At 33.0% G+C, this 24910-nt stretch overlaps 1 protein-coding gene across 3 annotated transcripts in view; it reads right to left on the reverse strand.

Moving 5' to 3' along the window:
• LOC150092989 (uncharacterized) overlaps positions 1-24910 on the reverse strand; it is a 162181-nt gene that overhangs the window by 29567 nt on the left and 107704 nt on the right. For all 3 annotated transcript variants that reach the window (XR_016550455.1, XR_016550454.1, XM_090414117.1), the window contains exon 5: positions 11200-11258. Coding sequence is in view for 1 of the 3 variants with exons in the window: in XM_090414117.1 (XP_090270243.1) it covers positions 11200-11258 (59 nt within the window). In the remaining 2 variants the exon portion in view is untranslated. The remainder of the gene's footprint in view (positions 1-11199; positions 11259-24910) is intronic.

Genomic DNA, 24910 nt, shown 5'->3' on the forward strand with positions numbered 1-24910 from the left:
TATTTCGGCAATGTTGCATTGCCATCTTCTGGGAACATAAAACCATAAAACACTAACAACAAGCAAATGAGGCTGAAGAAGGCAACTGGCTTTGGTCCTAGAGTCCTGAAAGTGCCCCCTAGCAGACTAAATTGGGTTGTCTTGGCTGTTGGGCTGATGTTCTAAGGATGCAAGCTTCTCAAATTTGGGGAGTTAGACCTACCTGGTGTATACCGGGTTCCTTGCAGTTGTAAACTGTCCTACTATGGCCAAACAGGCAGGACAGCTAATATCAGGATTTCTGAGCACAAAGACTACATCCAGTTTCACCAATACAGCCACTCAGGACTTGCAGACCATGCACTAGATTTCCACCACAGAATATGCTGGAAGAAAGCCACTTTACTATACCATAGCAAATATAAATATGAAAGATTGTTCTTGGAATCAGCTTCAGCTCTAAAAATCTTCCCAAATCTCAACAAATATTGGTGCATGAGACTGCCTCAAATTTGGGACACTTGCATCCTTATAACATCAGCCCAACAGCCAAGACAACCCAATTTAGCCTGCCAGGGGCACCTTTAGGACTCTAGGACCAAAAAAACCTGCACATATTATAGTTTTATGTTCCCAGAAGATGGCAATGTAACATTAGCGAAATATAGGAATGTATTATTTTAGTATATGTTGTCATTTCCTAAAAAATTTAAGTCAAATGCAATAAAGATTTCATTTTTTTTTTAAATCAGCGATTTTATTTCAAATTATCCCTAAATTAAATTTTTGTTAATCATAAAAATGAAATCGTCAAGTGTTGAATATGTTCAACCATCAGTGTTCTAACTTATTGACCTTTTGTCTGCTCTTTTGTTCGTCTTCAATTCCTCCCTGACAATCAGTTTAAAATGCCCACATTATTACAGATTAGCTCTGTTTGCTATTCATCTTCTGTTCCAATTATTTAAATCATTTGGTAGCTTTCAAGGTGATAGCTTCATTTTATTTTTCTTTATTATGATGATGTATTTATCAACATGTCAGGATGAAATAACTACAATCAAATTTTACTTATATGTCTTCATCTGTTGATCACAGAGTTCTATAATTATAATGGGTCACTTCCTCCTTTTCCATATAATATATTCCAATTTAGATGCTCTCAAAGTAAACAAGAAAAATTCTGAATTTTTCTCAAATCTTCTATTATAGTTATATAGGCAAGGATTTTGGGAGATTTCATTAAAGTTCCTTTTGGTGCATTTTTTCTGAAAAATACTTCTTGGCTGGTGACAAGAATTATTAATCAGCTAAATGAAGTAGTAAAAAGAATAATCATTTTTTTTTTTCTTTTAAATATTTTTTTTCCCTTTTGTATAGCATAATAAGCTGCAGAGAAGAAGGTAAAGATGATTGTAAGTGAATTGCACCACACTGAAATTAGAAAAATCTATCACATACTATTAAACACGATCAGGCTATAATGATAAACAGCAGCCCTATATTCAGATGTGATGATTTTTTCCTTCTAAATATATATGTTTTTCTATCCAAGAAAGAAAACATAAAATGAGTAAAGGAAATTAGCACTTTTTTTATACAAAAAAAGAGCACTAAAATCCTTACCATGATTTTAGCTGAATTCACAACAATGATGTAATCTGTGAATGAAATGCAATAAAACAAACCAATTGCACATATGGGGGGGGGGGGGGAATTTCCTGAAGAAAAACAGGGTAACAGATTACAGTTATTAATTTTAAAAAAAATATGCAAGTCACTTCTGTTTGTTGTTCGGTCACCCAACATATCACAATAAGTTTCGCTAGAAAAATCCTTTAAAAAAGAAAGTCCCTAACTTTTATGCAAAATTAAATGAGGCACCAAAATTCCAATGCAATCAAATGCATTTATATGTCAAAATGTATACATTTTCTATGAATCTCATCTGACATCACTGGTCTTGTCGCAATGTCTCCATGGAAACAGCTTCCCATATAATAGCTATGGATATTAATTAGTTTTCATGTTCCAATTCATATTGCAGTGCATGAATTGAATAATATAGTTAATCTAAAGTGACAGCAATGATGGAATCAGACTTCTGAGTCCTTTTCGAAACATAAATTGATTTCAATTGGAAAAAAATCTCAAAGTGAAAATCATGCACTGTGTGGAGGATTCTGCCATTCGTGAGAAAGGCACACAGAAAATTATATCCTGACGATTCATTCCTATAAAGAAATTCCATACTTGATTAAAACATAAGACCAGAATGTAACCAAATGTTGTTAAAAAAAAGAAAGTGGGGGGAATGGATATAATGTTCTTATTATCATATGCCTCGACTGAATGAATCAGATCACATGCAAAATGAAATTATTTTCCAATGTTCATCTTTGCTTTATCAAGAAACAGTCTACATGCAGAGGAAATGTGCACATGGATATTAAGAAGAATGAAAAAAAGAAGGATTATTACAATCCTAAATAACAGCCTCTCAAAGAGTAATGATAGTTATAATAGGTTTTTAAAAAAGTTGAGGCTTACCATAGTTAATTAAAAAGTGGAGAAAGTCTCCACTTTGAATTACAGCATCCCAAGTCCTGATGTGGCACCCTCTAATATTGTAAAAAAGAAGAAGTATTACAGTTGTGTATGAGTTGATCTTAAGATAGCAGTCTCTCAAATTTTTGGCAAATTAATTTAGCCATACTTGTTAAGGTTAGGAGAATGCTTCATGGCCACTGCTGACTAAAAATAATCTTTCCAGCCTGTAATGACTTCTATATAGCACATCAAGTTTTTTCCAACTAATCCTGCATGAGGGGTTGTCCAAAGCATGGTCTGCCGGTCCAAACTTGGCATAATAATGGTAAATAGTACTTGAGGATTTACCTCTGTTCTATGGGCTGCTAAGTCCTCATTTATATATATATATATATATATATATATATATATATATATATATTTTTTTTTGTTTTATGAAAAAATTGAATGACTAGAACCAAGATTTAATTAAAAAGGTTTTAATATAAACACACTACTAGTTTCGGCCTGTAACAGCCTTCTTCAGGTGACATTATAAAAGAAAAAACACTAAACATTGAGGCAATAAACTTTAAACATTGAGGGTTAAAAGACTATGAACAACATAGACAGTCTTTATACATAATTAGCATGAAAACGTTGTAGTTGTATTTGAAGCTGTTCTTTCATTTGTTGCATTGTTGGGAGAGCGCGTGCTTGCTGCATCACGTGAACGCCAGTACATGATTACAGCTGAATGACTATCTGGGAGGTTGTAGCTTAAGTTGTTATTTAGATGAACAGGATTGAAGATGATTTCTCTTGATTCCACAATTTTTCTCTCTATTTCGTCACTGCAACGGAAGATGTTTGTAGATTTTTCCCAGCAGACTTTGTGACTTTGGTTATCATCATTAGGATTAGCCGAGAAAAGGATATGACTTGATAATGCACTTGCTCGCTGTCTCTTGTAAGTAATGTCTCTCATGTGTTCTTCCATACGCATTTCGACAGATTTGTCTGTCTGCCCGAAATAAGGAATATCGCAGTCACATAATATTTTATATACGCCAGGGTATTTGAGTTGATGATGACAAGGTTTTGAGTGGCTAATTAAGGAACGGATCTTTGGAAGTGGAGTGAACACGGTTCTGATATTGTATTTTTTTAGAACTTTTGCTAATTTATGTGAAACAGTACTTATGTAAGGAATAGATATATTGCTTTTGAATCTATTTGTTTCTTCTGAGTGATGTCTAGGAGGATTAAGAAGGAATTTGTTAATGATTTTCTTGGAATATCCATTAACTTCGAAAGAAGTTTTCGGATGGTTTATTTCTGTAAGCAGTTCATTTGGATCATCAAGAAGAGAACGAGCTCTATGTCCCAAGGTGGAAATTATTCCAAGCTTATGAGGAGGGAAATGATGGGACTGACTGTGCAGATATCTGTTGGTATGTGTGGGTTTTCTATATATCGATATTTTTAGTTTACCAGAAGAGCAAGGATAATTCCTTGCCTTTTCTTGATGTCAAACTGACTCGCTCTTCTGGTAAACTAAAAATATCGATATATAGAAAACCCACACATACCAACAGATATCTGCACAGTCAATCCCATCATTTCCCTCCTCATAAGCTTGGAATAATTTCCACCTTGGGACATAGAGCCCGTTCTCTTCTTGATGATCCAAATGAACGGCTTACAGAAATAAACCATCCGAAAACTTCTTTCGAAGTTAATGGATATTCCAAGAAAATCATTAACAAATTCCTTCTTAATCCTCCTAGACATCACTCAGAAGAAACAAATAGATTCAAAAGCAATATATCTATTCCTTACATAAGTACTGTTTCACATAAATTAGCAAAAGTTCTAAAAATATACAATATCAGAACCGTGTTCACTCCACTTCCAAAGATCCGTTCCTTAATTAGCCACTCAAAACCTTGTCATCATCAACTCAAATACCCTGGCGTATATAAAATATTATGTGACTGTGATATTCCTTATTTCAGGCAGACAGACAAATCTGTCGAAATGCGTATGGAAGAACACATGAGAGACATTACTTACAAGAGACAGCGAGCAAGTGCATTATCAAGTCATATCCTTTTCTTGGCTAATCCTAATGATGATAACCAAAGTCACAAAGTCTGCTGGGAAAAATCTACAAACATCTTCCGTTGCAGTGATGAAATAGAGAGAAAAATTGTGGAATCGAGAGAAATCATCTTCAATCCTGTTCATCTAAATAACAACTTAAGCTACAACCTCCCAGATAGTCATTCAGCTGTAATCATGTACTGGCGTTCACGTGATGCAGCAAGCACGCACTCTCCCAACAATGCAACAAATGAAAGAACAGCTTCAAATACAACTACAACGTTTTCATGCTAATTATGTATAAAGACTGTCTATGTTGTTCATAGTCTTTTAACCCTCAATGTTTAGTGTTTTTTCTTTTATAATGTCACCTGAAGAAGGCTGTTACAGGCCGAAACTAGTAGTGTGTTTATATTAAAACCTTTTTAATTAAATCTCAGTTCTAGTCATTCAATTTTTTCATAAAACTATGTATGTTAACCAAGTCAATGATCATTCTGTCATATATATATATATATATATATTAGAATGCTGGTTTACTCGGTTTGTTATCATATTTTAAATAATATTTAATAACTGAATGTATATATATATCGCTCGCATATATATATATTTCCCCCCTCCCATATATCCTTGGTGTGTTCTGACATGCATACCTCTCTTGACCTGCCTGTTTGTCTCAGACAATAATACCATGTGAACAGGATGGATTTGGAAGGCAAGGAGACCAGATATTGTTTTTATCAGGGAGAAAGCAACTTGTTACCACAATATCTTTGAAATCTTGTCTGACAGAGCATACATAAGGGAGCAACACTGCTCCTCTATATTCTTGTTTTGTTTATCTGGGGGAGGAGCTCTTTTAGAATATTCTCTATCGTTCATTTTTTATTATAACTATTTTCAGAAGGATAAGATTGAGGTCTTTTGTGTTCTTGGGTGCATCTTCTGCACTGCTGGAAGTGTTTATAATATATACATTTTTTTTTCACGTGACAGATGGTGTTGGGATACTGCTTGGGGGTATCTTCTTGTATGCACTGGTTTTCTATAGACTGAAAATTTATTCTGTTCAAAGGCCTCCAAGAAGAATGCTCTCCCCTCTCCAAAAAAGCTTTTGTTTTCTAAATTCCACACTGAATTTTATGCAGGGATGTATGCTGTTAAGATGGTTTATAGCAAAGATGGCAAAGGTTTATAGTTGTTTCACAGAGCTGAGCAATATGATAAATACATCACATGGCATAGCCAAAATTTAGGTAGTAATTTGTAGTCACCCCTATCTGAAAAATAATTCCATAAACAGTATGGCTAAAAGTAAAGACAGTGATAAGTCCAATGCTAGTCCTTTCTCATAGAATTTATCATGGAATTGGAAGAATATGTTATTGCTATAGAGCTCAAATAACATCAGTGTTGATTAAAACAGCTCTTATAATAACATCATATAGTTACTATATGTGGTACAATGGTGAACAGGTTGATGATGTTCCACGGTTGCTGGTAGGTCGGAGGATTCTATTACAGTTGTCTGAATTACCTATAAGTAAGCTATCAACTTTCCAAGATATTTAGAAAGAATAGAGATGGGTAGTATCTTGCATCCACTATGGTAGATGCATTTATGCATGTGTTAGTAATGTAAATGGATAACTTGTGTGCATATCATAATCATGTTCAATAAAATAAAATTGGGTTTAATCAAGTAGCTATAGTTAAAAAGTTTCTAAAATTAACTTAGAGCCTCCATAGTACAGTCAGTATCGAATATCCTTTGACTGGAAGGACCAGAGTGCATGCCTGAGACATGCATTCTGATACTATTAGCTTCAGTATCCAAAAATAATTTACTCAGAACAAGTTGACCCACTGCAAGAGTCTGGCACAATAATGGTTACATTTTTTAAAACAATATTCAAAGCATGGTTTATTCTAATCTTAAACAGATCTCAGATGAGATATTGTTGATTTGACATATAAAAAAAATCAAAGCAAATACATTTTTATCTATGTGAAAGTCAATGAAGAATAAAATATATTAATATAACAAACCATAACAAGATTTTAAACTCTTGCAATTACAGCAGTCCCATGGAGCACTCAAAAATGGTACAACTAAGTAAAAGATATCAATGTTAAAGGATATACTGATTCAGTATTGCATTGTGTTATGCTTGAATTCACAATATTACATATATGGTCAATCTGATATAATGCATGTGTGGAATGTCACCCCCCACCCCAAAAAAAAAACTTTAAACTAAATATTTTATGTAATGCAGTAAGTATTGGCCAATCAATAGCAAATTAGTATTCAACTCATTTTACAAATCAGTTCTACACACAAAAACTGATAATGAGCTAACAAACTTCTATCAGTGCAAGCAAGTTTTATGCTGATTCCTTGAAAGGGCATGGCATGGACAGGCATAGCATGTTCCCTCATCCCACCTCACAAATAAGTAATAAAATATTTGGCTTGCCAGATCATGTCTGAAACCTTTATGCTATGAAACAAACTCTGAGCAACCAGGCACTTTAACAAGAGCTGCAATTATTTTAACTGATGAAGTTCTATGAAATTTCATGAGCAGAAAATTTATAATTTTTTTGAGAAGGGATTCAGTTCACTCAGCTGTTGTCAGTGCCAGGAAAGTTAGTCATTTTCACCATACATAGGGTCTGGTGAAAATGATATTCCTCTTTAAGAGTTTGAGATTGTAGTCTTGGAGGAATAGTTTATATGAGAGGCTCTTCCAGAAATGGAATAGATAGGATATTGACAGTAGTCCATGCTAATAATGTTAAATTTTATTGTTAGTGGCCAATGTTAATTTGAAAATTGAGAGATTTTATATACAATAATGTCTTATTAGGTTTTATATTTCAGATATGTACCGATTACACATCTGATCCATTTTCATAAGCAAAATATCACAATAACTGGAAATTACTATATTTCCAGTTATATGCACGATCAACAATTATAATGATTTTCTTTATAAAAAAAAAAAAAAAAAAAAAAACTGCTGAATCAAAATTTACAACTGCTCTATAAATTATGCTACTTCTCATTTTTGATAAATAAACTGTGCAACACAAGCAGTGGCATAAATGGATTTTTTCTGGTCCCCTTTTTTTTATAAAAGAAAAAAATCTGTCTCCATACAACACACACTTACAGGATTTTTGTAATATGAAAGTTACACAACTGCACAGAATAACTTCTGGATTTTTTTTTAAAATAAAAAAGCATCTTTGTTGCAGTGCTAGACCATCATAGCTGAAAATAACAAAATAACAGACCAACATATATGAATATGCATCCACCTTTCTGTATAATACCTTTTTCATAATGTGTAATCCTGAAATATTATGAAGAATAGTTAAAAATAAAATTTCACAGAAAATTTGTTTTACCTTTTTTTTTTATTTTGTTAAATCTCCAAGAAAAATCATTAATGACTGAATTCTACCAAAAGAAAGAAAGAAAGAAAGAAAAAAATGGGAAAGTGGATAGCAAAAATATCACATAGAGATACTTCTTTTAACAGAATATCTATAAGAAAATTTCACCAAATAAACAAAACACCTTCATTCCACTTATGCATATAACAAACCCTGCAGCACCGAATTATCTCAACCTTCAAGACTGTCTGCAGTCATGGCCTAAACTTTAATTTCCAATTTCCATATCATCATTCAATGAGGTGATGAAAACCTAATCACTTTAATGCTCCCAAAACACAATTTTATCTTTCTCACAAAAAAAAAAAAAAAAAACCTTACTTCTTCTTCCTCCCTTACATTTGATATCACTCAGATTAATACTTAAAATTAGAACAGTTTCCATGTGTTAAAGAAATACAATCTTTGCACTATTTTCAAACCCCACATAAAACTAGCTACCCTTATTTGCTCCATTAAAGATACTCCCCCCTTCTCAGTACCAAGTGTATATAGAGTTCCTTGTTCCCGCAAGTTGGTCCACTATGGACAGACAGGAAGATCAGCTACCATCCGAACGTAAGAACACAAAAAAATACACCTGCAGTCATGACTATGCTCAATATGGCCTTGCAGACCATGCTTTGAATACAGCTCATAGAATCAATTGGAAAAAGGCCATCATGCTCCATCAGAGTAATTTAGAAGAGAGCCTCTTTTTTGAATCTGCTAGTGCTCTTTTAAAAATCAGCCTAATTTAAATATATACGATTGCATAAAACTTCCCGAAATATGGAAAACACTAGTACTTCGAGATCCCACTTTACATCCTAGGCTGCAGACAGATGTTCATTGATGGTGTCCCACCTAGTTAATTTTGTGCTACCTTTGTGTGTGTGTGTGTGTTACAAGTCTCATTTTGTATACTCCCTGATGATGTCTCTGCAACTGAAATGAAATACTGGAAGCATGAAATACTACTTTTAATTGTTTCCTAGTGCTGTTTCACTCCATTAAATTTTTATTATTAGAACAGTTTGTACTGTTAACAAACTCCAAATCCACCTTAACTTGAAATGCTGATCTCACAAGTGGGGTTTCTCAGAGACTCTCTCCAGCCACTGTATGAAAGACAGTTTCAATATTGTCTCCTACAAATATTTCCCATAGGTTCTAGTTCAACAGAACTGGCAGTCATCATGTCCACAGTTGCTGTTAAACTAAAATCACATAAGTAGCAGCTACAGCTGAATGCTGATTCACCAAACCTGCTACTTGGATTCATCTTTCATTCTACCTACCTACCTCAGTTCTGTGGAATGACCTTCCCCATGAAGTATTCCCCAAAGATTACCCCACCAACTCTTCAAGAAGAAGCATATCAACGGATCTTTTTTTCTTGACCCCTACCTACACATGTACTGATTTGCTATAGGCTTTACAGCTTCTCCTAGTGGGAGCAAGATTTAAAATAAATAAATAACATCAGATATCTTGTTTATAGAAATAAACAGCAACAGATATTTCTATTATACTGAACAAAAAATTTATATTCTTGTTTTAATCTTTTACCCAAGCATAACAGAGTTTACACATCGAATATCTTCATGGTTAGTCTACCTGTATATATATATATATATATATATATATATATATATATATATATATATATATATATATATATATATATATATCTGATTTCACATCAGCTTCTTCAGTATCACATAACATAATGCAACGGGATTATGACATATATATTTTTATATAGAAATATTAAAATAGTGTGCCTACCATATTATTAAAATACTCTGGATGAGATAGTTGTAGAAAGTTTTTTCACTTGCTTACACAGCATATTATACTTTATAAAAAAATCATACTTGTTTTAATGCTTTACCCAAGTGTAACAAATAAAGGTTTTTGCACGTGAAGTATCTTCAATAGTTTTACTTGTATATAGAGACTGTGAGACTTCACATACATAAGTTTTAGAATATAGAAAAAAAGTTTTAGTTATAGAAAAAACATTCTATAACTATCTCCAATCCAGAGTATTTTAATAATATGGTAATATAGATTTTTTGTACACAGAGACTGTGAGACTTCACACCCAAAAGTTAGTTGTAGAAAAAACATTCTATATAACTATCTTTGATCTAGAGTATTTTAATAATATGGTGATATACCATTTTACTACTCGTATATGCAAAATAACATAACTCCAGCATGGATTTAATTTTAGTATCTTGTTGGGTATGGTTTCCACTGATAAGATCTCAATAAAAGTCAAAGTGAGGACCCTTTCCATAACATTTTTACATTAAGGCAATTGATGTGGTCAAGCCTCTAGAAGTAGACCTCATGAAGAATTAACCACGCTACCGGCCAAGACGTATATATACATCCAGTTTAACATGGATGCGAAGTGCATATTAAAATTGTATTACCATTGATATTACATTGAAATATATGATGGATATGAAGCGTATAAAGATGCGTATTTGATCCATAATGGCCGGTAAGGTGGTTAATGCAAGAATTTAATTTTTTGTCAAGTATAATATATTTGTAACCAAGAGACAAAACTTTCTACAGCAGAAGATATTCAAACCCACTTCTCTAGTACTGATCTGAAAAGTGTTAAGATTTATACTATATGCCAACTAAACAGTTTAGATAAAATTGGATAAAAATGAATATTCTCTTAAACAAAATGGAATACTTTCTTTATGATGGTTATATTTTTTGTTATCAAGAAAAAAAATGCATTTCAAACTTTGAATATATGCAAATAAACAACTGCTAAACACTTAAAATGTATATTTTTAAAGAGCAACTTTTCAAAGAACAATTTTTTTAGACAACTCATTAAACAAATTTCAGAGCTTCATATTAAGTGAAGCTAATAATATTAAGAAAAGACCATGGTCAAAGGATAAACCTAACGTTTTAATGTTAATTATATATACTATAAGACATTTAATATTTTAAAATAGGCATTAAATTTTCTAAATTCTTGGTTTAAAGATTAAGTGGTGCTTTTAGATTCTGCATTTCATGCAGGACACAAGTAAAACCCTTCTCCGCATACATATGTAGGAACAGATTTACACAAATGTCAATAGTGTCAATAATTACCATTAGCCTGTAGGGTACTCGTCTTTGATTCTGAGCTTGCTTCCAGTGCTGCTGGGCCACTATAAGCAATTAGACCAACCAGCCAATTATCACAAAACAGGTTATTGTCCATATTTTTTTTTTTTTTTTTCAACCAGAAAATCAATGAGCTATTTCAATAAAAGTAAAAGAATTTGAGTAGCCTCATTTATTTTTAATTATAAACAATCAAAGGATGCAAAAGTTCTATCAGCCAAGGCTTTGCCCATATCCATTCATTGCATATCTGTGCCTGATACATGTTATATGTAATGTGTTAATAAGTCCAAACATTAAAATATTCCTTCCAAAGAACAAAAGACTGGAATCAGACACCAAACACATATATACTTAGATATTTTAAAATTTCATTTGCTTGAAAAATTCTAAAAATAAGCCTGAAGCATATAATGCTAAATTTTATGCTGCTTGTTGCCTTCCCTAAGTTTAAAAGTCAATTTGGAGAGAGAGAGACACACACACACACACATTCCATTATCTACTCTTCAAGAAAGATTATATCAAGAAAAGTAATACTGCAATTACATATAAGAAAGAACTAATATTCAAATAGTAATGTTTGAATCCTGTAGCTTCAAAATGTATTAAATTGTCATTTTTTAATTATTAGAAGTCATATATGGTATGTCCAATTATTACAACTGTAATTATATTTAGCATTTTTTAAAGAAAACCTATTATAATGAACATTAATGTGAATGTGAATGTGAATCACTGAAATATCAATGTAAATATGGTATTCAAGGAATGGGTCTGATTAGAACCTTTTTTAAAAAAAATAACTCCTCTCTATTTCTTAATAAAAATGACACTCACAGGTCTACTTAATTAGGAATTCTGTAATTTGTAAGAAATAATATCACACTAAAATTCTCCTTTTTATTTTTAATGAAACACTTCAAAAATGTCATAAAATTCACACTAACTTACATATATCCTACACAGCTATTAGTAAAATACCAAATGAAAATGTGTATATTTCATTGAATGATAAATGTTAATGCAGATTTAAGAAAAGCATGCCTCAGTTTCATCAAGTTATAAATACTTTCTTTGCAAAGAAATGCCTCATTAATCATCATCTGAATCAGGGTGTCAGAACATCTCAACTGCATTATTATTAACTAATATAAATTTACTTTTGTGCCAAAATTATTCATATATTGGTATACACCAAAATGTTCCCCACACAGACACCAAAAAACTGGGATAATTATGTTAAAAACCAAACTTTACTATTAATCAAAATTCAAAATCAGTCTCCTAATGTTGAACCTGTTAACTGATTTTGGGAAGTATGGGTAGCTAGTGCCCATCAATTCCTCTAAAAAATGTTTAATACATCATCTGATGTGTGAGGGTTAGTTCTTGTGTTTAATTTATATTCAATGTATACAGGAGTATCCATTTTTTCTGTGCAGGTGTCTGTCTGGTATTTTTCTTCAGTGATACCATTGCTATAATTTTCTTGACAAGTGGATTCTCACTGAGTGGGTGATTAATGTGGCCCAAAGAAAAGCATTCATGATCATAAAGTTCAGGTATGCTGAAATTATCAGACAGTGGGAGAGGCAAATGGGATGAGATTGTGTTGCTTTTGATATTTTCTTAACTGCCACCTTCTCAACATAAAAAGCTTTCAGGACTGGCTAGCTTCATTTTGCATCCTGATTTGAGATATTTTGGTCAATTTTTATCTTTTTCATCCTTCCATCTTTGGAGGTTACAGCAATAGGCTGGATGGTCTCCCTCACAGTTGATACATATGCCTATAGAAAGGCTTAAGTGTTGTTGATCATTCATAATAGTGCTTCACAGTATAAACAACAACTAGAGAGAAAAAAAATGAATTAATTGAAGATGCCAAGTTTTCTACCCAGCATCTTCAGAGCACAAATTATAACTGTGACAAGCACACAGGCACTAAATCAAAGCATTAGAAGCAATTCAATTGTTTCAGTTTAAATTTGAATTGTTTCCAATGTTTTTAGTTTAGTGCCTGTGTGCTTGTCATAGTTATCATCTGTGCTCTGAAGATGCTGAGTAGAAACCAACAAAATATAAATAAGTTCAATGAACTAATTTATTTTTTCCTCTCTTGGTACTGTTTACTGTGAAGTGCTATTATGAACAGTTGACACATTTAGATTTCTTTAAAAAGCAAGACTTATTATGCTCGTTACTACCACCTTGGGTGCAGATGACGGAAGCCATGCCAAGCAGTTTGGGCATAACCATATTTATAATATTCAAAGCATCATAGTAGATTGGAAATGTAGAGCCTAACAAGACAGTTAAGATATTCTGTTTCTACTGATGCTTGAAGATTTGGGTGTGTCAAAAGTAAGGATGATATTACTGGTGGAACCTGTTGTCAATCCGCACTTATTAGGATGTGCCTCATACTTGTAACTCCTTAACTTTAAGCTCTCGACATATCTCCTCATCAGGAACACTGAGATCCCATCCTAATATATCATACCTTCCGGAATAGTGAAGTATTTTATGAGGTGTTACTGTAATTAGTATTCTTCCCAGTGATATTGCTTGCAGCAGCTCTTCCTATGTTGCTAACATGTTTCCAGAAGAATATCAACAGAATGTAGTTTCTCAATTGATTTTGAAGATCCTGCTAATTGTCCTAAACCCTTTAGAATAAAGAAGGGTGAAATTTTCCTTATTGGCTTTTCACCCACTGCAGGGATAATGACAAACAATGGTATATTTATATTTATATGCACCAGGTGTCTTTCATTTCTTATTTATGTTATCAGATGATAGATCTGATAACAGAAATAAGAAAATTTCAGGATGGGGGAAGATTCATACTCAAAGAAATTTTCCGTTACGTGCCAGAGACTCCCACCACTGAATCACATGTGGGTGTCCATTATCTGACAAACAATAATAGGGTTTCTTCAGATGCTATACTAGCATTGCAGCAAGCCATTGGTCCTATACCGTGGGGAAGAAGATGTGCTGCGACACTTGCAGGTAAGCCTGTAGGTTACTGATCATGGCCAGCCCATCTAGAACTGCCTATCCTGCCTGGGGGACAAATTAAAGCAAACGAGATGTCCATGGGTTGTGCTGCATGGCAAATACAGTGACAAGGTGTTGGATCCGGGTGATGGTGGTCTGGAAGACAGAAGAGTAAAAAACAAAATGGCTAAGGAGAAGAAGAATGAAGAATATAGAAAGAAAAGTACAGAAAAAGAGGAAGAATGAAAAGGCCAGTATGCCGCCAATGGGAAGTTCGCTTTCCTTCACCATGAGCAGGTGGCCTGGGGGGGGGATGCTTATGCGCACTTTGCAATGTTGTAAATACATTATTATTCCACCCAGATGGCTGAAGGGAAACAATATGCTTGTCTAGCACAGCATGGTGATAACTTAGCAATGTCCCATCCTATGTCCAGTACATACAAAGAATCAAAAGGGACAGGAAGAAAAATGCACTTGTGATAAAAATAATAAAGGGAGAATTTTGTTTTGAAACATTTTCATGATACAAAACTTTCAGTAATAGTTCTGTTCTCATTAGCATTTCTCCTACACCACATTATCATATTTTAAAAATTCCACCAGAAAAGCCAAGATTCATCTTTAGATGACAACTTATCCTTTAAAAGACCATGCTACGCATACTGAAAACACATAGCAAAAATATGTGGAATGTCAAGAAAGTATTAACAGTTGCTGTTTTTAAACAGATATTTGAAATAAAAGCAATGTAAATTGCTTTTATGTCAAATTTTATTATTTAAATTGCTTTTATTATTTCAATGCAAATAATAAATTCAGAATTTTGATAAAAAAAACTTTTTTTTCAGTATAACTTTTCATTGGTAATTCTGATAAGTATTATTTCCAATGAAATTCGCCAATCATATTAGTGTTTCAAGATTAAAAATCAAATTGCTTTAACAATGCATATTATTAAAACCCCTTTTATTAATGTTATATTAATTTATGATATTTGACTATGAAATTTATATAAACCTACTTTATCACAATGAAAAATCAAAATAACAGTAACTTAAAAATTAATCTTGTTCTGAGATGTTATATTTATCGAAACAAGTAACTTAAAATCTGATTTAGTAAATCCTGTTGAAAAGAAGTATAAGCATATAAACTAAGAGCAGCTAGACATAAAGGAAAAGCTAGTTCTTGCTGGAGAACAGCAGAGCAAGAAATGAATCCAAAATATACAGAAATATTTTGGAAAAATTTGGAGAAAAAAAGCAAAACCAATAAAAATGGTTAGACCTGCTGGTTTTCTGTTTAGAACACAGACAAAAAAACCATGTGTCACACATAAAGATGTGCATAAATTCACATGGAGAAAAAAAAAATGAAGTCTTAACACTGATTTAGGAGACAAGAGTATACAAGAGATCCGAAATAGGAAGTGGACCAAACAAGTTTTCTGCAAAATAAAAATAGTATCACACTGAGAAAAAATATGTATAAATTTCAAAATTGGTATAAAAGTCACCAATTTTGAAAACAATGTTCAGCAGCTTTCAGAAGTGAACCGTAATCATATACAAATATTACTGGAGGGAAAGTATAAGAGCTTAAAAACAAGAATTCTACTGGCAAAATCTGAATAAAATATTAACTGAGCCTGCAAAGGAAGCATATGATAAAGTTGGCTTCTAGGATAGAAAAAATCAAATTTTATGGAGTTCTGATTTTTAAGAAATTAAAGAAGCAGTCCTGAAAAAGAAATTGTGTTGAAAGTTAAGTCAACATGTGCCCTGACTTACTTCCTAAGAATATAGAGAAATATAGAAAAAAGTAAGAAAACTAAGCTATACATAAAAGTATCTAAACAAACTTCATCAGAAGACTATCATGAAGATGGTCAAATGTCCTGGGGGATATCGAAGGTGCAGAAATGGACAGAAGAATAATGTAAAAAGGAATAGTGATGATAATGAGAATGACAGAAACTGAAGAGAAAGATAATCTGGATTTCTAAAGAAATTACTTTTCTAAATGGTTAAATGAAATAAGCAGTAAAAAAATATTCAAGAGAAATACAATCAGAAACCTAAACTGTGAAGAATCAACTGGACTATTTGATATCCAACCAGGACTGCTCAAATATGGAAGTATAAAAGTTTTACAATTATTACATGCATAATTCAGGACTATTTGACATCCAACCAGGACTGCTCAAATATGGAAGTATAAAAGTGTTACAATTATTACATGCATAATTCAGAAGCCTGATCAGAATATTAAACACTTTTATGCATTTGTAACAAAGAACAAGTGAATAAACATTCAGAATATGATTCCCAAAATTAAAACATGACGTATCACAAAAGGGGAAGCTGACTGTGGTGTTTGGCATCGAAAGTCTTATAATTTATATTTAATTAAAATAGATTACTTGGTGAAATTTTTTCACATTACAACAGATCTAGATCTGTGGAACAAAAATCTTATTAATTTGTTATGATCAACTGTGTATTAATTTTCACCAACAACTTCAGGTATTTAAAGTAATAAATATTTAACTTTCTTAAAATGCGTTATAATTCTGTCATTTTCATTAAAATCAAGAATATATCATTATGATGATCATTATTGTTCTTGTTGTACAGGCACCTCCAATACAGTATGAAGACTTGTCGCTGGATACCCAAACTATGCACATAATCTATCATAGCCATCCTTGAACCCATTAACAGATAAAGCACTTGCAACTGACTATGACAACCCATTTCATTTATTCACCCCTCTCCAAGCTAGTCCTCACACCACTACTAACCACTCTTACTCAACTTCATAGGATGACCTCTTGCTCTCCCTAGAGCTTAGTGTTGATCCACTTTCCATGATCAATCCTATAAAACCCTTTGAGTAACTAATGTTTCTATCATATCCCCTCTTTTTTGCCTATAACCAACTTCTGCGACCCACAAGCATCAAGCATTTTACAGACCACTCATCATCTTTGTCACTTGCCTCTGAATTCTCTCCCCTACTTCCTCATCCCCCAAGAAACCCAGAAGACCAGATTACTTGAGCACAGTAATCCAGATGTGGATGTATCAAGGCTTTATACAGAGGAATAACAACTATTAATATAATTACGGCTATTATAGCCTGTTTTTGTTTAGGAGTGTTTTGTTTTTGTTTAGGAGCAGCTCATGATTACCTTTGCAGCTCAGTGATGCTACTCATCCATCTAACTCCCACATGATTAATCCTCTTGGCCTTGGGTATGCAATTTGATATTGCATATCCAAGGTATAACTATCGCCCATGCACTACTAACACCAGTGGTGGCTTGTCCATAAAGGCTGCAGGGCTGCATTGAATGCAACTAGTATACTGAACGCTGGAGCTACATTCAATGCAGCCCTTATGGACAAGCGCCACTGACTAACACACTTTCCTTGTAGGTTTTTATGCCATGGCACAGCTTCCACTTCCTCCTAAGTTTGGCTTAATTGCCTGCCTTGTAGTTCTACATATACCCCTTTCTTGATAGAATATTCCTCATGTTTTACAACCTCCCAAGTCAAGACCACATGTCACTCTCCCCAATAGTAGGCAGTATAGCCACCTTGGTGGTGAATAGCTCTTCTAGTCCTACAACCAGGTCCGATACCCTTGCACTCTGAGTCCCCTCCATCACATGCTGATTCAAGTAATTATCTCTCTCAGTTGGTGTATAAATTTCATTTCCTTTCTGCCATGCGATCTTTCTTCCAACCAATCTATATCTCCTTAGTTGAAGTCCCCTATAATAATTACTCAACCTGTACTCATTGTACTAATTTGCTAATACATGTCCTCCAGATCATCTCTATAATATAGCAGCAACCAACTGTATATTCTGTCTTATTGGACTTTATTTTACACCAGACTGCTTCAAATAAACAGCCATTCTCCTTCCTATCTCCAATTCATCTGTCATCATCAGCAGAATCCCTTCTCCTATCCTATCTTCTCTATCCTCACTGAAAATACTAAACTCTTCATATTCTATCCCTATAACATCATCTGCTGTTAGCCAAGGGTCACTAATGCCTATAACGTTTGGCAAGGTTGTGTCAAAAACTCTTCCCTGATACTTATATAACAGTAGTATACAGAAACATCTCCTTAGTCCCCCCCACCCCACTTACCTTCACTTCCTGAATTGACTATCCTATTCAATATTGTCACTTAAGACACTAAATTCTGCATTTCTTGGTCATTCTCACTCACTTGTCTCATGGTGCCTTTGTCCATACATACATACATACATACATACACTCACCTGCATTCCACCCACCTGACCAAAACCATTTAAGTGCAATCCGTCAGCATTATACAAATCCTTCATTCTATCAAACTCAGACCAGAGCTCCATAAACCCTATACCACTCTTTGTGCACAACCTATGTATTGATTTGTTTGACATCAATGCCCTCCGCCTCCTCACTTTGCCTCTATCATGGTGTGGCAGGAGACTTACAATCTTCACCTTCTTGCTCTTCTTTTTCACTTCATTCCAAAACTCCTTCACATCCTCCCCTCATACAACCTTTCTCACCTCTCAGTTCAGTAGTGTCAACCAAGACAATTAATTCTCTCACCTTTCTTTTCTGCATCCAGAGCATCACTAATATTATTAATTTTTGCATTAAGGAAACAAGATTTTTTTACATATTTAATTTTGTGTAATTAACAAACATTCAATTATGCACATTTAAAAATTATTTAACTTGTGTGATCATCCATCCTGATTTTAAGTTCATTTGCCATTTATGACCAAATTTTTGAGATTTAGCATCACTCACTCACTCACACTCACACACACACACACACACACACACACAATGTAAATGAAAACCATGTAAAAAAGAATACAATGCATATAAAAAAAAAATAGAAGAATGGTTCCAGATGTGAAAACCTGATACAAACAATAAGTTATTTTCATAGAAACTGTAGCATCCCCTTAGTCCACCCCCCCTCTCACATTACAATATATATATATGTATCTCTTAAAGAAAATAGTGTCACTAATAAAACAGAAATTCAAACAGGTCCAAATACACCGGCACATATGGTTATTAGTTAAATTTTATTTGCAGTTACTTTCTGACAGTAGTCACATTCTTTTGTGTGAGACTGGAATTAAATCACTACCATCACTTGAAACACTTTGGCAGTCCTGTTCATACTGCAATGGCCAAACGTTTCTTCAGTAAAAGGAACTAAATTAGCACTAATTTCCATTAATTCTAAAGGTTGGTTTTTTTTTTTTTTTGCCAGGAGCTCTGTAATTAATTGTTGAAATCATGTTTTGGCTAGATCTTTATATAATTCTTCATATCACACATACATGACTTCAGTTCACATTTAAACTGTTCAGCTCATCCAGTACCATATTTGGATCATGTGTAAGAAAATGACTGCAATTTTTACTAGTCATTTGAAGCCTTTCTTTAATTAATCCTGAGGTGAGTAGAATCTCTTGATCATCATTACTTTTTTCTTTTTCATCGAGATTATTATTTCGTCATCACTAACATCACTGCAGACAAAAAATCATCAAATCCTTCTCCACCAACTGCATGTGCTAATCTGATGATATTGGGATATTCAGTTGTATGCAAAGGTAACAGGGGTTTTTCTTTTTCACACATTCTGGCCAAGTAACTTTCCAGCATGCATTTAAAGTTGATGGTTTCAATTCTGATAATGCCAACTTAGCAAGTTTGATGCAATTCCAAAATAGAAAATTTCTTCCTCACATCAGTAACTGTCAGTAAATTATCCTTATCTAGTTTATCCAAAATGTATTGAAATGTTCTTCTTATGTAGTAAGTTTTGTAGTGATCACACACTGGTCAAGTGGTTGTATTAAGGATGTTGAATTAGGTGGCAGAAAACAAAATTCCACATCCGAGTATTCTAAAACAGGATGGCCAGGCGCATTGTCTATAATCAATAAAATTTTTAAAGTCCAGATTTTTTTCCACCAAATAGCGTTTAACTTCTGAAACAAAACATTGATGGAACCATTCATTAAAAATTTCTTTTATAACTCAATCTTTTTTATTTGCTTTCCGGCACATTAGTAACGTGTTAAAATCCACACCTGTAATTGCCTGTGGTCTTAGGGATCGATTAATCAGTAATGGTTTTAATACACGAGGGTGGTCTGATCTCAGTCTAACAATGAAAAAACAAATTTATAATTTCAAAATTATTTTTATTTTTCAACATAATCTCCCTTAAAACTCATACATTTATTCCAGCGATGCTCCAGCACTATTATCCTGTCCCTGTAGTGGTGCTCAGTAAGATCTGCAAAATACCTCTCTACAGCTGCAATCACCTCTTGATTCGAAGAAAAACACTGACCAGCGAGGAAGAGTTTTAGTTTTGGGAAGAGACAGAAGTCAGAGGGAGTCAAATCTGGGGAAGGGGGTGGGTGTTCCAACAATTCATAGTGCAGATCCCGTAATTTTCCCATTGCCAAAACACCTTTGTGGGCAGGTGCATTGTCCTGATGAAAGATGATTTTTTTCTTCTGCAAACCAGGTCTTTTTTCAAGAATTTTTCTGTCTAGACTTGTTAAAAGATCGGAATAATATTCGGCGGTTATTGTTTTACCCTTTTCAAGATAATTATTAAACAAAATACCTTTAGCATCCCAAAACACCAATGGCACTGATGGAACTGACTTTGTCTTCTTTGGTGCTGAACAACCAGCTTCTGTCTACTGTTTTGACTGCTGTTTGGATTGTGGTGTATTATGGTGAATCATAATACACCACAATCCAAACAGCAAAGTCTCATCCATAGTAATAAATCGATATGCAAAATCAGTTTTATTCTTGTTAAAATGCTCCAAGCACTGTTCAGAGATTTTCATGCAAGTGCGTTTTTGATCTGCTATGAGCAAGTGTGGCACCCATCTTGCACAAAACTTTTTCATTTGCAATTCTTCATGCAAAATATATCCTACATGTTGTTTTGAAATGGCTACAGTCTCAGCAATTTCATGCACTTTGACTTGCCAGTCATCCAATACCATATCGTGCACTTGATCAGTGATTTTTGGTGTTGTTACACTTTTGAGACGTCCTTCACGTGGATCATCTTCAAGGCTGGTACGGCCACGTTTAAACTTGGCAGCCAATTTCTTAATTGTTGAAAACAAAAGAGAAGAGTGCCCATAAACTTTTATGAACTTCGAATGAATTTCTTTTGCCGTCAAGCCTTCTTTTAAAAAGAATTTTATAACTGCACGATACTCAATTTTATTCATTTCAAGGAATACAGACAATACTTTTGCTTCAGACAGTTGTATAAAAAAAACTACTTGATAGAATGACTTGCAATTTCCATGGATGCTTATGACAGATGTACCAACTTAGGAAAAAAAATCTTGCCAATAGTGTTGCTATCTATGATCAAGGCCGAGAACTTTTCAGACCACCCTCATACGATCTCCTGAAGCATTGCTGCAAAATAAGTCACACGATCCTTAAGCTGCTTTAAAGCCACCAACACTTTTTTGTGATTTCACTGTATAAGTTCTACTTGGCATGTGTCTACATTCTGTAGCACAGAGTAATACTTGATATTTAAAACACATCGAGGGGGGATTCTGCAAAAGTTTAAGTATATATGTACCATACTAGGAAATGCCCTTTTTTAATAGAACTGAATATAAACAGAAATCTTAAAAATAAGCACCATTTTAACCGTGTTAAATCAAAATATGCAGTGTAAAAATAGAATTGCTTGTTTTTTAAACCAAGTAAAAAAAGAATTAGGCGTGTATATGTATATGTGTATGTGTGTGTATATATATATATATATATATATATATATATACATACATACATATACACACACAACATAACTATATGGAAGATTCAATTATAGAAATTTAAAAATTATTTTACTTCTCTTGTGCAAGCATCCATGCTAATTATACTCACTTCTCATTTAAGACCAGATTTTTGAGATTTTAGTGTTGTGATTTTTATTCTCCCTCCCTATTAATGTACAGTAATGTCTCACTGGTTTGGGTTTCATACTTGGTACACTTATTTGACTTGACATAACCTGTGCATCATGGAAACTTTCATAATAATTAGAATCCATCTTGAATTATATTCAACTTTATATAGCACAAAGAGGTCACAATTTTCTCTTCCAATACACAAATTAATATCATCATCATCAAAACACTGTAGTTATGATGAATTTCTGAAATATTAACAACTTATTCTTTGAAAACAGGTATTAATCTCAACAAAAATCAAGAATTTGTACCGACATCTACATAGATGTTGGTATTTGAACGCTTAAGGAGAGTGCTGAGGCCATGCTTCACCACCGTAAGTTGAAAAGACTGCCTATCCTTATCAAAAATATGGGAATTTGATTCGAATAACACATCATTAAAGTTTTTTTTTTTTTTTCAATTACTATTAAGACCGAGAATGATATTTTATAAAGACAAAGTCTTAAGAAACTAAATAGATTCATCTATCTGCTGATTGGCTGAGTATGATATAATAAGTTACACACACACACACACACACACACACACACACATGTAATTTATTGTACACTGTTATGATTAACCTTTTCTTCAGTGAAAGCATAACGCTTGTTTCAATTTAATATCATTTGCCTCATTCTATTTTGAATAAATCAATTGTTTATGTTCTACCTTGTAACAACTGTTTTTTAAGCCAATGACGATGGTCTGTTAATTTCAGACTGAAATATATAGCAGTATATTGAATAAATGATATTTTTACCTTGTGTTTTCGTGTATATATTGTAGAAAAATCAAGAATTTTTGTTATAAGCTTGATTTCATATTGACTCAAGATGAACAAAACCATGTGTTAAGTGCAAATTGGTTTAAGCTCTCCATCCAAAACATATATATATATACATACATACATACATATATATATATATATATATATATATATATATATATATATATATATATATATATATTTTTTAAAGAATTGAATGACTAAAACCGAGATTTAAGTAAAAAGGTTTTAATATTAAAAACACGCCTAGTTTCGCTTGTAACAGCCTTCATCAGGTGACATTATAAAAGAAAGAAAAAAGAAAAAACACTAAAACACTGAAGCTTAAATAAATATGAACAACATAGAGAGTCTCCATACATAACTGACATTAAAACATTGTGGTTGTATTTAAAGCTGTTCTTTCGTTTCTTGTATTGTTGGGAAAGTGCGTGCTAGTAGCATCTCGTGAACGCCAGTACATGATTACAGCTGAATGACTATCTGGGAGGTTGTACCTCAAGTTATTATTTAGATGAACAGGATTGAAGATGATTTCCCTAAATTCCACAATTTGTCTCTCTAGTTCATCATTGCAACGGAAGATGTTAGGAGATTTTTCCCAGCAGACTTTGTGACTTTGGCTTTCATCATTAGGATTAGCCGAGAAAAGGATATGACTTGATAATGCACTGGCTCGCTGTCTCTTGTAAGTAATGTCCCTCATGTGTTCTTCCATACGCAATTTGAGAGATTTGTCTGTCTGCCCAAAATAAGGAATATCACAATATTTTATATACACCAGGGTATTTAAGATGATGATAACAAGGTTTTGGGTGTCTTAATAAGAAACGGATTTTTGGGCAGAATATTTTAATACAACATCAGAACTTTGTTCACTCCACTTCCAAAAATCCGTTTCTTAATAAGACACCCAAAACCTTGTCATCATCATCATAAATACCTTGGTGTATATAAAATATTGTGTGATTGTGATATTCCTTATTTTGTTATTTATATTTAGTTCATGAGATGCTACTAGCATGCACTTTCCCAACAATACAACAAACGAAAGAACAGCTTTAAATACAACCACAACATTTTAATGTCAATTATGTATAGAGACTCTCTATGTTGTTCATAGTTTATTTAAGCTTCAGTGTTTTAGTGTTTTTTCTTTCTTTTAATAATGTCACCTGATGAAGGCTGTTACAAGCCGAAACTAGTCGTGTTTTAATATTAAAACCTTTTTACTTAAATCTCGATTTTAGTCATTCAATTCTTTTTAAAAAAATATGTATTATGTTAACCGAGTCAATGATCATTCTTTCATATATATATATATATATATTTTTTTTTTTTTTTTTTTTGTGTGTGGTTTTGAAATTCTACTTTCTGAAAATGATGCAGATTTTTTTTTTCCAAAGATAACAAGTCTTTCATCTAATAAACTCTCATCTAATAAATTTATCTACAATTTTTTTTTAGTAAACCCACAGATAAAAGGCTATATAATTTATGGTAACTATTAACAGGTATTAAAGGTAAAATGAAAGAAGAAATGCATTATCATTTAATTTAAATAACTTTTGGAAATACTGATAAAGGAAGGTTTATATGTAAAGAAATTAAGATAGAAGGAATGAATGAAAAGAATAAATCAGTTCCCTAAAGTTTATTTCAAGTTGAACTTTGAACAAAATTGAAACAAATTTCAATTTTGAATTCCCAACATATTAACTTTAAAAATTGGATGGCAATTAGCCATCACTCATACTATAAAAGGCTGAGAAAAATGGTGGCAATGTCAATTTGTTAGATGGTTGTAGTAGAAAGACAATAATATGAACATTTTCCAAAGA

The sequence above is a fragment of the Typopeltis vanoorti genome, chromosome 24, assembly GCF_054136105.1.
Source record: "Typopeltis vanoorti isolate ZY-2024b chromosome 24, IOZ_Tvanoo_1.0, whole genome shotgun sequence".
Lineage (NCBI taxonomy): Eukaryota > Metazoa > Arthropoda > Arachnida > Uropygi > Thelyphonidae > Typopeltis > Typopeltis vanoorti.